Here is a 19,211-nt window from a genome sequence, read left to right as displayed (position 1 = left end):
CTCAAAAAAGTTACAGATTATTTTTCTGTAGCCCCAGCCACGATCGTCAGCCAACATTAATTATTTCATTTATTAATACATAATAAGATTATTACAGAGTACACTTTGGGGTCGAAATGTCGAATGCTATTAGCTATTATCCCGTTATCACCGAATTAAATTATTACTATCAATATCATTTGATATTTCTCGTTCGCTGCGCAGCGTATTGTAATCAAAAAAGTTTCTTTTCTGCGACATTCATGTGCGTCACAACTCACTCAGGTCTGTCGGTTTTTTTATTTCCTAGCTACCGCCTGCGCCAAGCCATAGAGTAAGAGTAATCTCTTTTCTATGGTAATTACTCTATGGGCCCAAGCGGGTATTTTATTAGATAGATAATAATTATCAACGACTTAAAACACCTATCACATTTTACTCGTCGCCCATCACCGGTGTCCGATTGGGTCACTTTATTTGTTACAGCTCCATGAGTTTGACAAAGTCAAAGTGACAGTCGATAGAATAGATGCCCGCGAAGGCTGGATCGACCGTCTGACATTCTACCGACTACCGGACATTAGACAACCAAATACCAGTTACTACCACCCCCCCCCCCTATAATAGACACATTTTTTACTATCCTCATTATTTATTTTGTTACTACATATTGAGTATTATTGTATTATTGTTGTTGTCATTGTTGATAACGGCGTTCGATACTCTTTACAGTGGACATTGCGCACATCGCTGCCTTTTTACGTAATAAAATTATTGTTAAAACGTATTTTATTCATTTCTCTCGTAGTGATAACACGTTGTAAGTTGTAACTTGTCTGTTTTTTAGTCGTACCGTAGCGATTATTTACGGCGAGCGCATTAATAGTATAATTTATCGCGCGTCGTCGGTCGATCGATTGCCGACGATTAAACGACTTGTCGAGTAGTGTACGGTTTTGTGATTTCCTGGCCGGTCTACGGAGTTTTTCAACTAATTGCAACAGGTACGTTTTCGTCTATTTTAATATTATTATTTAGGTAAATAATAATCATAGATTTATACCTTACATTTTTCTATTAAATGTTGTCAAGCGTGATCACAAATGTATTTGAAATCCTGGTAAATTGTGTGTAAGCGATGTTAGTTAAGTTATGAAACTGAAACTGAATATAGTTTATAGATACTTAACATTTTTTTGAAATCCTCTATTTAAACCGGCGTTGAATGAACATAAAAAGGACCAGAAGATAACTTAGTATGAGTACAACCAGTACAAGTATTTCGAGATTTTGATTTATTTTTTGATCACCATTGATAAGTTACATCAATTAAAACTAAAATCTTGTAGCCCGAAGTGATCCTATATTTTAAGCTATAATGTTTCTAAATTGTTTATTTGGAAATGTATAAAAAAATTAGGTGTTGATTATTTTTTATAATTTACTGAATTCAATTACTTAAAAAATACATATAATTTATGTTATTTTATTTGTTAATTACTCATACAGTATACTGTAGTTAAATATAATAATATACGAATGAATACAATTTACTGAGGTAAGTATACTCTGTCCAGCGAGAAAACACGCTGCAGACCGACCAAAATTAGTTTTTCTGCACATTCCCCAATGATACCCAGCCATAAGCAAACCAGTTTTGATAGTATGGTGACACGAGGGGTTGCACAGAATTGGCGCGTTCTCTTGCCAGACATATTATAGTTACAACCATAGATCAATAGTAATAACTAATAGTTCATAACATTAGTCCAAATATTGTACTATAGGTATAAGTAATTAGCCCCTCCGTTTTTTTTTTTGTAAATTTTGTTCTTGGTAGGTATATAGAGAATAGGGACCCTGTAAAGTATTTATCGAAATATTCAGCTGTAATTTTTAAGGGCAATTTTTCTTTTGGGGCCTAGGAAATTGAAAATTGATCAATAATTAAATGCTTGCCCATTACTTATAGTATGAGCAGTGCATAATAGTACAATTGTCAAGTAACAAGTTGGAGGATGTTTTATTATAATTGCACTACTGCGAGTTAAGTTAGGTTTTATCTTCTTAAAAACAATGGGCTCGGACAATGCCACGAGGACTCTGCTTACCCGACCCTGTAGGGGCCTCGAATGGCTGTTAGATTCAGCGATCATACAAATATTGCATACAAAAATATTTATAAAGTATTAATTTACAATACTATACGCCTATACCTGTATAATATAATAATGATGAAATATCAAAATAAGTTAATTGCAACAAATGCAACAAATGTATTCACTGTGCATTTTTAATTGTACAAGAATTATTATGCCAGTCAAATTTATTTGTCATTTATAAGTTTGCTTTGTTGTTGCCATCAACACAAACAACTAGTAAAAGGGTATTTTCGAAGCTTAAATGCATAAAAACTAAACTTTGCTCAACGTTACACCAAAATCACTTTACCCATTAATGTTGATGGCTATAAAAAAAAATATAGCTATTTTTACTCAAATACTGATTGAGACAATAACTTATTCATCTAATGAATTAAAAAAATTACTCATATAAAAATTGGGTTTTACTATTAAAGAATTTTTATTTCTTATTATCAAAAATAATTAGTTGTTTGCTTTTATGATTATTAATTATTATGTATTTACACTAAATCATATTATGAAAGTTGATTAATGATTATAATATACATTTGTGTTATGATCCATTTTGGTAAAAATGTAAAGGATATTTATAGAAGTATCTAAAGTATCTTAATGTGTTGTTTCAATAAAATATCATTTACATCTTTTTGAGGGTCTCATAAAAAAACTGACCCATGGGCCTCTGGTGTGCCAGGTCGATACTGAGTACAAGGTGTGACTTGTCTTAATTTTTTAAAACTAATGTTATGTAAACAGAAGTTTTTAATGAAAATTGTTAAAAAGATTCACAATCATTCTTTTGATGAAAAAAATACCTAATTTAAATTAATTATTTGTTTTTCTGATCATTATATTGTTTAATTGTTATATTATAATGTTTTAATTTCGTGTAATTCTTTTGTTATTAACATGATATAAAATCAGTTAATATTAAAACTGTTTTAACTATTAAAACTATTAAAATTGATTGTTGGTTTTATTTATTTTGACTTTTTATACTGAATGCTTTTGTATTATAATAAATATGGAATATGTATTTTACTATTTTATATAATTGTAGCGTATGAAATATTATGTTACGCTAAACTAAATAAATTTATTATTTATTTGCTTTTCTTCAATTCAAATTTAAGAAAGATTTATTTACTGTCATATACTTACAGTATTTACATTATAACACCATTATGATGGTCATTTTAATTATGTACTATGTAATTAATGAAAATACTACAAATTCAGTGATATCAATTATTATTTATTTTGATCATTGTTAAATATTTTAAATCATTAAAATCATCAATTTAATTTTAAATTTGGTAAATGCTAAATAATAACTTACTTTTGGTTTCCATATTTTATTCTAAAAATTTGTAATAGGCCATTTAGCTACTTTCGCTGGTCATACGTAGCTACACGTTGGTACCATTAAACAATATTAATATTTAAATAAGTTATTAATTATGCCTGATCAATAGTATATTGTATAAATAATTCGATTTTAAATTACTTAATAAACTATTACTTAATAAATTATACTAGAAATACTATATTTTTTTATTTTATATAAAAAAAAATTGTTTACAGTTGTTATTTATTCATTTTTTTATTTAAATATATATATAATCTGTTCTCCAAGGAAAAATAAAAAAATTTGATTACAGTATTTTTTTTTTATATACATGAGTACTGAGTATAATTGAAGGAGTTACCCTGTGGTAACACTACCCTAACTTGTTATTTATTTTTTTGTTATTTAAAATGTTAATTAAAACATGCAGGAGCAGTAGCTTTTATTTTAGAGGGAAAAAGAAATGGCATTAATTAAACAGTAAAGCAGATCTATCGATGGATGAGAGGTTATAAACAATTAATTTAATAAATAATAAAAATTAAGAATATATTTGATTAACATTAACCATATTATACTTTGCAAGATAATAAAAGCTACACAATATTAAAAAAATAATAAAAGATCTTTACATTTTTTAATTTTGATCACCCTTATAAAAAAAATTAAAATAGCTTTTGGTATTTTATAAAACATGGAGTTTTGTACTGGTATAAAATATAGTTGTGGTAACTGTTGATTGAAAATATAACTATGCCAAAAGAAAAGAAGGGGAAGTTCACCCCTTCCCTTCATTTAGAAACTTTTTATAACTCTACAAGTTTAATGTATCTAACCTGAATGTTAGGTATGATGTCGTCTAACTTATCATAAATATAACTGGTAAAACTTGATTTATATTACATATAAGCTAGAGGTATTCAAATTTTTTCTTCTCACAGCTTCTAATTCTTTTCATAAAATTTTGGTAGCTTTCAAATTATTCAGGACACATTTTATAATATTAAATCATTTATGATAATATATATTAAATATACAAGAGAACAAAGTTAATAATAATTATGCATAAAAAATTAAAATTATTACCTAAATGTTTTAACAAAATAATAATTTTTTTTTTGCTTCTTTGTTACGGCTCTCCTGACAAATACTTGTGATGCCCTATGCACTTATAACACATATTATTCAATACTTTTGATCTTTTCTAAACTTATGAGCTATATTAAATTTATTTATTTTTTAAATTGCTGATGATTGATCAACCAATATCTTTGAAAGGTGTATACAAAACTTATAGATATTTATAAATCTGAATTCCAAATTTATACTCTGGTTATGAATTAGAAAATATGTAACATTAATATATAATATGTATTATTTATTAAATAATATATACAATTTTTTAATAGTAGATAATTAATATAGAACATATAAAGGTGAATAATAATAGTTTATTCTTACCAAAAATACTTTATTTTTTGTTTATATATTAAGTAATATTTTTGTCTAAAGTAGTTTTATTGTATTTCATTTTTATTTACAATGTCTGTATCAATTATCTCACTAAATGTATTTGTTTTATGTATAAAAACATATGTGAGCATACTTTTCCAAGGTTTAAAACAATGATGGTTTATATTATTAATCCATTCTGTTTTTAATAAATGTCAAAGAATTAATTGTTTAGTGAAAATCGAATTAAACACTTTTGAAGGTTAACATTTAACTACCTACTGAAGTTGATTATCAATAGCTTAGAATTCCCAAGTTGATTGCAGAATTGATTTATTTTTGTACTTCTTGTTCTTCATTTTTAACTGGGTACCTTTAATATATTTAATTATATTATAAGATATTAACTAGATTTCTAACTATCAAATAATTTAAATTTTAGTAAAATAAATTGAATTGTTTTAGTTATAGGGATATTGAATAGTTTATTGAAAATTAACTAATTTAATAAATTCCAAACTTAATTATTATTTATTTATTTGTTTGAAGATATTAGTTTTAAATTATTTAATTTACTAAAGAATGGTATAAAATAAATGTAAAAAAAAAATTATTTCAGATTGTTGAGTGATATATAATTTAATTTCAAGATGTCTGAAAGTGTACAGACTGAAACAATTACAAAGCCTGAAAAAAATGCAGCCGATAGTACTTCAATAGCAAAAAAAAATAGTATTCTTAGACACCGTAAAATACCCTCTGCTGATTTAAATAATGTAAGTATATTCCTTATAATTTTTTTATTTAGTTTAACAATACAATTTTTAAAAACTTAAAATCTTTCTTACTGATATTGTTTTTAAAAAATCGTTAGGTATTTTAGTTTTAACACTATTTTATGGTAAAATATAGAAAGATAACCTTTGGCTTTATTAATCAAAAATCTCAAATGTATACAAATATTAGATATCTGTCTTTAAGTTATGATTAGAGTTAATAAAGTTGCTAATATTAGTAGGTATTTTAATCTTAAATTTGAAAAAGAAGGTCAATGTACATATTATAATTTATTTATATTTTTATAGTAAGCATTAACTTTTTATCTGTCATATTGTCAGCATTGATATTTATTGTGTAAATGAGTATATTATAGTAATAATATTAGGTATAGTAGAGAGAAATATGTCTTAATTACTTTATTGTATTATATGAATAAATTGTTTATTAAATAATAACACTTTAGCCTGATTAAATACTAGAAAAAAATACAAACAATTATGCTCTAGAATAATAAATAATATATTACTAGCATGTTAATATGTGTCACCAGGGCAAGATTGGTCTGGTGAGCTATCGAGTAAAACTCGGGGGGCTGCCCAATATATGGCCGGTTTTGAGTGTTTGGTCATATTTATTTTTTATTTTTGTGATAAATTAGTACAAACATTGGTAGAAAATATAATTTATTTGAATTATTTAAACCATACAATAGCTGTAGCTGTAATCAAACGTTAGAAATTTTAAAACTTGGAAGGCCGATATCTTGCCAATCCGGTGCTATGTGTCACATATGAAAATTAGTATTTGTTATAATTATTATACCTATTTTGAAGCAACATTTAATTTATTTGTTAATTAGTATATACTTATGTATGTTTATTGTAAATAAACTATTTTTAGATTTTAAATGTTGAAAAAATACTTGCTTTTGGATGTCTGAATTTGATTTTATTGATTTAGATAAATTATTGTTCAATATATTTATTCACATTTATTATATTTTTTAATTTAAATATAAAAAAATAAAATCAATTTTAAAAACAATATGAAATTATATTTTTCTTATTTTAACATATTTGTACTATATATTTCAATTTTTACACATGTATAAAAAAAAAAAAATTACTTAAACATATTGGATAAATGTACTAAGTAAGATTGATATTTTTTTTTTGACATATTCATTCTACCAAAAAATAATACTGATTTGTTTGCTTTTGTATGCTATTTTATGTATATGTTTTATAGAAATCAGATGAATTAATAGCAGAGAAAACTGATTTATTATCTGGCCCTTCAAATGGAAACAATGATGTAAGGATTTATTTTATTCATACAATCACTGGTTTTATTTTTATTTTTCACAGGAAATTATTATTTTTATTCTTTTGAAATTTACTATACTTTTTCAACACTATGATTTTTGATTATATAAAATAGTAGTTGAGGGCATTATATTTTTAGATGGTATGTAGCTTATCCAATGAAACAAATGAAAATATGGATATTGGCACTATGGCCCAAGCAGAGTTTCAGCATGTTGCTGCTCAAGCCCGTGATCTTGGCCGTAAAATGTGGAATGTGTGTAATTTTCACAACTTACCTCAATGGCTCCAGGATAATGATTTCTTGCATACAGGACACAGACCACCATTGAATTCATTTCAGGCCTGTTTTCAATCTATTTTTCGAATTCACACTGAAACTGGAAACATATGGACACATTTGTTAGGTGATTATAAAAACTATTTATTGCGTTAATTTATTATGACAAACCGAGATTTAATAAAATTCTATTATTTTACAGGATGTATTGCATTTTTTGTTATGACTCTTTACTTTGCATCTAGACCTGAAGAAGAACTTTCGTTTCAAGACAAATTAGTTTTTATTATATACTTTATCGGAGCAATTACTTGCATGGGTTTTTCATTTGTATTTCATACTGTTCATTGCCATTCAGAAACTGTTGGCAAATTTTTCAGCAAGTAAATAAATCATTTTGATTATTTTAATAGTAAATTAATCAATTATATATTTATGAAGATTGGATTATTGTGGAATTGCCATACTAATAATGGGTTCATTTGTGCCATGGCTATACTATGGATTTTATTGCGAGCCATATTCATGGATATTGTATTTAATATTGATTGTTGCACTGGGACTGGTGGCAATGGTCGTAGCACTATGGGACAAATTCAGTGATCCTGGCCTTAGGCCACTCAGAGCAGGTATACTAATATTAAAAATATGTATAGTTGATTATAAAGTAAAAGTTAGTTGACTATTAATAATTATCCTATAAAAAATGCAGTTGTGTACCTACTCACTCTGTTCAGTATGCAAAGGAATATCTGCCACTACTAGTTATAAGACCTTTACCAGGACAATAAGTTGTATTATATGAAGATCCAGTAGTTAAAAATATGGTCAGAGTCCCTTATATTGAACAGTGTATTAGTAGATTATTGCTACTCTAAAAACCATTTATATCATATGTTCAAATAACAATTAAATCAACAGTGTCATTAATATTTTTAAAGCACTTACAATATTTAACCTTTTTTTAATTTATCATGAATGATTATATTTTATACATTTTGGTTTGTTTTTTGCCACATAACTTCTTTATGTATATATCTTATTTTATATTATGTACAATTTGATTTATATTTATATGCATAAATATAATATTTAACCTATATAAATATTTATATGCATTTTAATTTACTTTTTTTGAAAGTTTGTTCAATAAGAAATGTTTATTTGAAGAATTTTATATATTTAAAAGATAGATATATTTTTTTATGTATATAAAATAAATTATAAAATTTCTTAGTTTTAAAATTTATATATTCTGGAATTTTAGATTTTACATGGTTATATTGATAGAAAAGCACTTGCTAAATTATAAGTGACATATGATATAATATTCATATGTCATATAACAGGGGTGGCCAACATGACTATGTACGCGAGCCACATGTATTAATAAAATTATATCAAGAGCCAAATTATCATCACAAATAAAGCGGATCTCGAAATAGAACTCTTGGAGTTATTAGAAGATGAAGGTCTTAAGCAGTTTATAAACAATTGTCCCTCTATATTGGAATTTTGGAAGCATATTTCTATATTAAAATATCCAAATATTAAAAACTGCGCGGTAAAATTGATATCAATTTTTGGAACAACGTATTCATGTGAATCACTTTATTCAACAATGAAAATAATTAAGTCAAAATATTGTTCAAATTTGACTGATGATCATCTTATAGAATTACTAAAAACTGCTTTTACATCAATTCAACCAGATCTTAAGAATCTTACTAAAAAAGTAGACACGAAAAAAATACCACGCAAACAAAATTAGCTTTATGTTTAATTTTTTAATTTATTATTCATATTAATTAATTTTTTTTTTGTTTGATTTAATCTATATTCTATCCACTATAATACTAAAGCCTTAAATAAATACAATAAAAACATTTTTTTATAAATGTATACAAAAAAAATTAAAATATTTTGGTTTTTGTAAATAAGACCGCGAGCCGCATATGACTGTGACGAGAGCCGCATGCGGCTCGCGAGCCGTGATTTGGCCACCCCTGTCATATAACCTAACTTAACCCAGCTTTGCTTGAGTGTTAATTAATCGATTTGTATATAAATTGGTTTTTTTATTTTAGTTAAACTATTTAAAGCCTAGCCATGTAATGTATATTTTTTATAATTTAACTTAATTTATTATATTTATAACTAAAATGACAAAAAAAAAATGAAAAATCAAGCGACGTGGTGACACTTGAAAGAGTATTTGGAACATCTCTGTGAAAAAAATTGGTAAAACTTAAATTGTGTCATCATAAAATTGAAACATAAAAAAGGCCTGTTCTTGTATATATATATTTATAAAGGATATGTGATATAACATATTTTTTTATAATTTTATGTAAATCTTTAACTGAATAATATTTGAAAAAAGACTGCTTTAACCTTTATGTATGCTTTTAATTGTATATTAATTGTCGTTATTATCCATATTATGATAAAAAATTTAAATTTATCTTTTTTAATTTTAACCAAAAATTAGTTAAATTTTTATTGAAGGAATGGTAGGCAATATTTTTATGAAGAAAATATTTTTGCTTATTTTTAAAAAATATTAATAGCATATTGTATATTTTAAGGTTTCTTAGTGCATGAATATACATATCATTTTAAACTTTTTAGTAAATACAAAACCAAGCTTCTTAGTTATTGTTATTTACCTAATATTTTTTACTAGTTAATTTATTATGTGGAATTACAAAATTATATTTTATTATTCATTTTATAATATTTCAAATTGTAATAACTATTTTTCTATTTAGTTTTGTTAGTTAATAAAATTATTTTAAGTAAAAGTCTATTTTAATTTTTTTACTATAGGTGTTTTTACAACATTTGGATTGATTGGTGTTATACCAGCACTTCATTATGGAGCTGTCGAAGGATTCTTTTCTAACTTTACATTGATAAGTCTTGGTTGGTTGTTACTCATGGGCTTTTTATACATCTCTGGTGCTTTGTTATATGCATTAAGAGTACCAGAAAGATTTTTCCCTGGAAGATGTGATTTATTGGTGAGAATATACTTTAATATTTTACATTATTAGAAAAATTAGTTCTCTATTTACCCAAGTGATATATAGTAAATTTGCTGTCCTATTTTATATTAAAATTGTGATTGGAATTAAATATATCATAATCTATAGTGAAAGTTATTATTATTATTTTTGTTAAAAATCAAAATTTAAAAAAAATACTTTTAACAAAAACTGATTAATAATAATATTAATAACTTTTATTATAGGTTTGATAACCTTGATTATAACCATACAATCAAATATTGGAAGTACAGAAAACTATTCATGTAAGATATAGGCGTTAAATTTTACTGCTTAGGATGCCTTATAGAGGATTTATATTAAAAAATTTGTCTCTGTTTCTTACATACAAAATATATTTAAAATTTTAAAATAAATATAAATTTTAAATTATTGAAAAAGTACTAAACTCCTATTATTGTAATTGTCAGTTGTTCTCAACTCTGGTGTTCCACTACACATTTGTGTACCTCAAATTGTCTGTAATTGAGCCATAGTATTATTATTAAAAATAGGAATTTCCCAGCACTAAATTTTCATTAATAATAGAATAATTCAATAATAGATAATATATTACAATGATATAAAAATAAAATAAAAGGTTCTTTGTTGGTGAAAATATTGTTTATGTGCCTATGAAAACTATATGAAAAAACAAAAGGCGCAGTGTTTAAAAAAATGTTGAGAACCACTGCAGTTATAGGTTATTACTTTATTAGTTATTATTTTAATATTATTATATAATATATTATTTATTTTATGTAAATTGTGATTTACCAATCATGCTTAATTTAATTTTTTCATTTAATATTAAATCAATCAAATTCAGTTTTAGAAAATTTGAATATAAACCCCCTTTTTTTTTTTTTTAATTCTTAAGATTTTTCATTCAAATTTCCGTAAGATGCTCTTTAACTTTTAAGTAATATAAAAATCTCAACATTTTTAAAATTTAGTCTGAATAATTAGTGAGTATGTTTAAAAAAAAATCTTAAAATCAGATTTTTAATTACTGTATTATTGAAGAAGAAAACTGGGTTGAGTAATGCTTGGTGAATTACTTTGGATCTATCTATACTTAAATTTTATTACTTAGGTTAAGGTTGGTTATCAAATTGAGAGTTGAGATGACATATAAGTTTGTCAATTAGATTTTTTGGCTGGCTTAATATATCAAATGCCAAATAATTTGTTTCATTCTATGATTCACAATTACAATACTATATAGAAAGTTGTTTGTTATTGTATATATTATAATAGATAGAAGAAAAGTAGATAGTAGTAGTTAGTAGAATTTTTTTTTCTTAAAAATAAATAATATAAATAATTTGAAATCCATTACAGTGCCTATTTTCCAATCAATGGTGAGGTTTACTTGACTCCTACCATATAACAGTATAATTACCTACTTTCCTCCTTTTTAAAATTAATTAATATTGATTTTCTTACTTCTGTATGGCAGATATAATGATATTTGTTTTATGGTCAAGCTTGTAAATGGTATAACATCTTGTCTTGAGTTAATACAATCATTAAATTTTCATGTTCTTCAATATTAGTCACTGTCCCTTTTTATCTATTTCTTTTCATCGTACCTCCTACAGTTGTAATAACTGTCTTGATTGTATGGCTTATGATTGTAATAAATTGACAAATTAAAACATTTAGTATAAAAGAATTATATTTAAAAACTCATTCTTTACTAGTCACTTAATAAATCTTTTATTTAAACCATATTTTGTATCCTGTTCATTTGATTTCTTAGTTACCAAGTTAAAATCATAAGTAATATTACTTAATATTTTTGTATTAATTATCCAATGTTATGTATCCTAGTTAACTAAATATTTATTTAATTATTATTCATCTCTGTTTTTGTTAAAAAAAAAATAATTTATGTTATAACAATTTGTTAGTTTGTATTTTTACTTGAGCCTCAGGTATTTATATTTTATAAATAAATATAAAATTAAAAACAATAAATACATTAGGCATGGGATTACAATTAAAAACTGGATGACTTATTAATATACTTAACGGTAGTTACACTCTCTCGGTTTAATTATCTTAGTTAGTTATAACATATTATATTATACTCATTTATCTACTTATTTATTTATTTGTATTTCACCCTAAAGAATACTAAATATTAAGGAGGATATCATACCTGTATATGTTTTCTTCATCCTATTATTGCATACAATTCCATAATTTATATTTAGTAGTTTCAAATTTATTTTCTTAGTTTAAATATTATAGTGAATTTACCTATTATCGTACTTAAAGGTAAGAACATTGATATATTCTTATTTTAAAGTTTAATAATATGTTAAAACTATTAGCTTAAAGCTAATAACACAATATTTAAACTGTTGAACACTGATTTGCTAAGATGTCCATTTATAAATCTGAAACAGCATAAGTATTTAGGCAGTTCATATTACATGCATATTTGAACAGTGTCATTGTGTGAGTAGTGAATGAACATTAGTGTGTGTAATCCATTATCCATTATCATTGCCGTGTTGTCCTACCACTGACGCCTACTTATCGGCTGTAATACACGGGTATTTAATTTACCCGACCTGTACACCGTACACTTATAAATGGCTATAATGATGTTTCAATATAATACTTTACTAATTATATATTAAAAATTAAAATACACTAGAAAAAAGTATTTAAATGCACCAGTACTAGATAATATGTCAATAACTTTATTATTTCATCATGATTATTGTATTACATTATTTTTTTAAACAAATAATTTAAAAAGTAATTTTACAAACCATCCCTGATGAAATTAGGTTAACATAAATGAACCAGTTAATTTTTTTTAAAATAGATATTTAAATTTGTTTTCAAAACTCATATTTTAGTTTATAAAAATCTTCAAAATATAGAAAACATATAATATTAAATATATATTATTATTAGATTATAATGTTTTGACAATTTTTTTCTTTATAGTTTCAAAGTCATCAGATATTCCACGTACTTGTTATATTGGCGGCATTTGTTCATTACCACGGTATTACCAAAATGGCAGAATACCGGCTGAGCAAAGGTGAATGTGAAGTACGTCCTGCTGTTGTTTAGTACTAGATTTTGGTAGGTGATGGACTTCTTTTAAATTATACAACTGTTAGTTGTCCAATTTGAAGGAGAACCGAGTTTCCATTCTGACACAGAAATGATTAAAATACAATTATGTTATTTAATTCAAATAAAAATGTATAACCTAAAAACTAAAAGAAAATTTTTTTTAATGATTACATTAAAATTTAGTTTTTGTTTTATGTAGTCTTATGTTTAAATTATAATTCAATTAAAAAAATATGCATATATTTTTACTACTTATACATATGTTTATAGTATGTATCATTATAAAAATTCATAGTATACATTTATAAATTATAATTAGATTTTATTCAATAATTATATTGTTACTATCTTGTACATTATAATATTATTAGAAATGGTAATATGTACCAAAATTATTGATGTTATAAAGTATAAATGTTGTTTGAACAATGGTATTGGAATATAGATAATATACTGCTCTATGACTTCACCTCACTCCTTAATAATGATTTTTATTAAAACTTTTTTTTTAAACTTCATTATTTTTATTTTCAATCATGAATCAATTCCAGAAATAGAACTAACTTTATTTCGATTTTTTTAAATTTATGACAAAAATATACATCATTGATTTTTATACTTAATCATATAGTATTTGGATTTAATAGTGCATTTGGTATGTATTCAATATGCTTCAGTATGTCTTATATACACTGTGATTCATTTAATGTAACACATCATTCATTGCGTTGTTTAGGTTATAAGTATTTTTCATTAAATGAACCACTTTAAATATATGTGTATGATGCTTGTATTATTGATTAAAACTTTTGAACAAGGAAGTTGATTTTGAAAATCATAACTTAAGCATACCTCAAACTATTTTTTAATTTTTTAATTTTCAAAGGATTGGTTATACTTATGTTTTTAGCAATCCTTTATAATTACAATTCAAAATTATAATTTTATGTTTTGATTAATACAAATTAAAGGTGCAATAATTGTGTATGCTCAACAATTTCATTATAGTGTACACTTTTTCTATATTATCTAAAAAAATTGTATAATATATAAGTTGAAATAAATGTATAGGTTTTTAATTGTAGTTTATATCATTTTTTCATTATTATGACTGCCGTGGTTTTGAAATTTGTTTGTCTATCTATACTTTTTACTAGAACGATTAGTTTTTTTTGTTATTTGCATAATAATTTTTTTTTTATTCATTTTAACTAATTAAATATTAATAAATATATTTTTTAATGCTTTTTAAATTAAAATGTTTCATTTATAATAATTTTATAAAACAAACTATGATACATACACATGTATTTGTCAGAAACGTAGTAATTAAGGGTGAGTGAGGGGAATAGATCCCCCAGAGCCTTATAAGCTAACCTTATTTTACTTATATTATAATTTATTAGTAATCCAAAAATAGTATTATAAATAATTGTGTTTTTAATAGGGTTAAAGGTTATTATTTTTTTTTGGAAGTGATGTAAAGAACAATTTTCTACAAAACAAAAAAATCCCCCCATGGAAAATTCCCAATTACACCACTGATTGGCATAATATCAACAGCAGTTACAAAATTAAATCAAAATTTAGTCATTAGAAAATTATGAAAGTAAAAAAAATATAGTGTTGTAATATTCTTCTAATTATTATCTAGCCTATTTTTAAGTATTGCTATAAAATCAGATTATTGTAAACTTAAGTCATAATAGTAGTTACATAGTATATTACATTTTAAACAACAGAAAACCACAAATTGTAGCAAAGACAATTAAGACAACAACATCAAAAATATAATATTGCCTTTTTAACTTTATTATAATAGTAACATGTTTATATGTGTTAAAATAATTCATTTTTGGACATTTCATTCATTGTACATTACTTTCTATCATAATTATAGACTACCTATTTTTAATTGTGATTTCTATACATCTTATTAAACACAATAATTTACTTTCAGTAATTAATAATACAGTTGCTATATTATATTGTTGTTATCTAGTTTTTGAAACAAAAATTGTGACCGTATCGTTTCAAGTTATTTTTTTATACAGTTGTCTTAGTAAATATTTTAATACCACAATGGATTCTTTTATTATACTATAGTAATCTGATAAGTACCTTTTATTGTGATTAATATTATTATTTTTCAAGTTTAAATAGATATATTTTTATAATTTCATATTCTTAAGAAGAATACTTATTTGAGAAATGTTGATGTGTATTATAGAAATTGAATTTGAACCAGTAGTTAGTTCATGCATTTGAAGTTTTTATGAGCAATGTAGATCAGAATTTTGCAGGTTTTTATTACCCATTCTACTCATCTAAATTTTAAACACTCGTAAGTTTTAACCTTTTTTTTTTAACCGCTGATTCAAAATTCAATTTTTATATTTTAAAATTTCCATAAAAATATTCTGCTTTAGAATATAAATCTAAATAAGTAAATTGAATATTGTCATTCAAAAAAGTAATAGCTTGAAAATAAATAACAATACAAATGTTTTTTTTAATAAAATTAAATAATATAAAAAAAAATAGTTTCAATAATATTAATTTACAAAGAAAAGTACAGTACTACACTATAATATAGTAATATAAACACTCACATTTTGTACAAATAATGATTTTTGTTTAAAACACATACGAGTACTATTATTATTAAAACGAGAAAATTGTGGGGTATGTTCAATATTGTTTGTATTACAAATGAGGTGATTTTTTGAGTGTAATGATAATAATTTTTTATCATTATTGTGAAAATAATGTATGGCTAGATTGTATACAAATATGAATAATATTATTATATAATATATTATATTATTGTATGCTCGTTTATTTTGAAATGGTGTATAAACCACGATTATAATCAGTGGCGTAACTGGGAAAAAATCTAGGGGGGGGCAATGTATAATGAATGTAATATATTTATTATTATCAAAACCCTGACACCCCTCCCCCCGGTTAAAATATATACCTTTAGCTTTCAAAAAATTGTCAGGGGGGCAAGTGCCCCCTCTTGCCCCCCACAATTACGCCACTGATTATAATGTTGTAATAATGTAATTGCATTGAATCTATACTATATAATATAATATGTTATCGCTGTGATAATAAAATTTTATGATTAATATAATATATTGTAATATTTAGACTATAATATAGGTAATATACATTATACTGTAATCTCAATGACTATATTTTAGTCGGCGCTTATAATAAAAGAGTATGTTATTTCTACAAAATTACCTACATAATAATAAATAATTATCAATATTATATAGAATTACATAGTATTTTTGTTTTTTTTTGCTCAAATAAAAACAATTAATTACAGAAAAAATATGAAAAATGTACCGAGCGTATATACTTTAATTTGGATTGATATTTGTCATATTAATGTTGGCTTTTGCGTAAGACGGCTGCAACAACGTAGCTCATACATAAGCTTCAACACTTGTCATTGCAATAAGCTGTAAGTGTTTTAGCGAATTTTCGCTCGCACGTGACATTTGCAGAGGAAAAACGTTCATATAATCGATGGGTGAACATAAGTATATTTTATATCGTTCCTATAAGTGTGAAAATATATCGATATGGTGAATATTTGTTATTGACAATTATAATTTTTTAATAATTATATCAGATATTTCAGGATTATCGAAAATTTCGTATAATAATGTAAGTATATAAAAATGGGTAATTTGTGTTTGGGCAATTTTGCATAATGCGTTGGGGCTAGTGATTTTAAAACGTATTTTGGTGACTTTTTTTAATATCCTATAATGCGTTTGAGTACTGGACAGTATTTTATTAATCCATTTTTCCCTCTCATTGTGACAGACTTATGGTCAGTTATGGATTGTCCGTGACTTCCAAGGGTATGATTAAAAATTGTTTTTGAACTCTTTTAATTACTGCATTGTTCGTTTGGCCTGAAGCGTAGAAAACTGTATCGTCTGCAAAATGAGCGATGTTGGCCTCTTGATCTTTTGGCATGACGTTAATATATATAGAAAGAAGATGTGGTGATAGGCAAGAGCCCTGAGGGACGCCTGAACTTATTTTCCTTGCAGTTGAAAATGAGTCTCCAATTTTGACTTTGAATATTCTGTCTTGAAGGAATCATCTGAGGAGGTTGATAAGTTAATGAGGGATATCTATAGTTAATAGTTTAAATATATAAGGCCCTCGTGCCAGACTTTATCAAAGGCTTTTTAGATGTTTAGGAAGGAACCGGTATTGCTGTTGAGAATTTTTTGGCGTGATATAAATTTTTAATCTTGATAAAAGTAGTTTTTCCAGAATTTTCTCATCGTATTAAGTAAAGAAATCGGTCTGTGATTAATCGGGTTCAATGGGGTTTTACCCGGTTTTGGCAGCATAATGATTGCAGATTCTTTTCAAGACTTTGGAAAGTATTCAATTCTGGTCCAGGCATTGAATATTTGGCATAGATAGTAAGTAAATTTTCATCACCATATTTCAAGGTGCAGTTAGAGATTTTGTCTAGTTCCGGGGAGCTTTTACTTGGAAGTCTATAGATTGCTTCTTGAACTTCTACAGGAGAGAAAAATAGATTTTTTGTATATTGCCTTGGTGGTGTTCAATGAATTATCGAACTACGTCGTCCCTAGGTTAGGTCCCTAATTGAAGTCTGGAGTTTTGAACTGTTCTTCCGTTGAGTTTGCAAACAGATTGGCTTTAGTGTCTGGGTCGAAATGAAAGTTACCTTGTTGATCTTGAAGTGGTTGAACATGATGAGGTTTGCGAAAGAGTCCTCTAGTTAGTTTATATAACTTGGACCAACCTTGTATATTATTGTTTTCAATCGAGCCTAGGAACGATGACCATTCATTATTCAGTTATTAACTAGTGAAAATCCTTGATAGGACAGTCGTTTGCCGTTATTTGCTCTCTTATCGCGTTGTAACGTATTAGTCTACCTACAGAAGCCCACAATGTTGTGTTTTTATCTGTAATAATGATATTCTTCAAAATGAAGAGCTACTATGCATTTTGTGTAAAGAATACTCTCATTTTGCTTGTGTTGGATTCAGAGAAGAAAAATTCCGGAAAATGACTAAGCCAACTAAAGAAAATTGGACCTGTGTAAATTGTAAATTGAATAAAGGTACGGTTACACCCGAGTACCCGACAAGAAAATTATTACAATGGTTAAGACACCTATGTCGGAAAAAAATGCTATTGTTAGTGATAAAACTCTTAATGCAGTAGTTGAGTCAGTCTATTTCACGAGTGATCAATTTGGCAGTTTTGGACAACAATTGAAAGAACTAATCTTGTCAATTAAAGAGTTAAAAATAGAAAATTAAAAAATTAAAAAGTTATTAAAAAATAATGTCTCAGTATGCTGTAATTCAGTGATAGACAAACGAAAGATTATTGCTTGCTAAGAAAAAAAAATTGGTTGGCAAGCATTTTAATAACAGTTGGAAGAATACAGCAGTTTATTTCAATGAGCACTTTCTAAACAATTTTTTTAAAAGCAAGAACCACGACAAAATAAAAGGGCTACAAGTATGTTTGGTTTAAAAACAATAAAATTTTTGTTAAAAAAAATGATAGTGCTAAACCCATAATATTATATAATATGTTGAAATTTTGATTTCAAAAATTGTATGAATGTTTTGTTAATCTCGGAAAACAAGTAGTATAAAGATGTATATATTTTAAATCATATTTTATTATGACTTTAATAGATATAATTGATAACTACAATAACTA

At 25.4% G+C, this 19,211-nt stretch overlaps 1 protein-coding gene across 4 annotated transcripts; it reads left to right on the top strand.

Moving 5' to 3' along the window:
- Nucleotides 1-248: 248 nt before the first annotated feature.
- Nucleotides 249-16,752, top strand: LOC132920210 (adiponectin receptor protein-like). 4 transcript variants are annotated; one of them, XM_060982406.1, is made up of 9 exons: nt 249-264; nt 827-983; nt 5,543-5,699; nt 6,952-7,017; nt 7,168-7,435; nt 7,511-7,691; nt 7,750-7,937; nt 10,138-10,331; nt 13,326-16,752. In XM_060982406.1, the coding sequence occupies exons 3-9, from the start codon at nt 5,574-5,576 to the stop codon at nt 13,452-13,454; spliced, it is 1,152 nt and encodes a 383-aa protein (XP_060838389.1). In that variant the 5' UTR covers nt 249-264; nt 827-983; nt 5,543-5,573; the 3' UTR covers nt 13,455-16,752. The 4 variants fall into 4 exon arrangements, with proteins under 4 accessions (XP_060838389.1, XP_060838390.1, XP_060838387.1 ...); XM_060982404.1 differs by lacking the exon at nt 249-264 and adding an exon at nt 374-741; XM_060982403.1 differs by lacking the exon at nt 249-264 and having other exon boundaries at nt 374-983.
- Nucleotides 16,753-19,211: the final 2,459 nt, after the last annotated feature.

This window comes from Rhopalosiphum padi, chromosome 2, assembly GCF_020882245.1.
Source record: "Rhopalosiphum padi isolate XX-2018 chromosome 2, ASM2088224v1, whole genome shotgun sequence".
Taxonomy (NCBI): Eukaryota; Metazoa; Arthropoda; class Insecta; order Hemiptera; family Aphididae; genus Rhopalosiphum; species Rhopalosiphum padi.
Note: the sequence above shows the minus strand (reverse complement) of the source record. Positions and strands in the feature narration are given on the sequence as shown.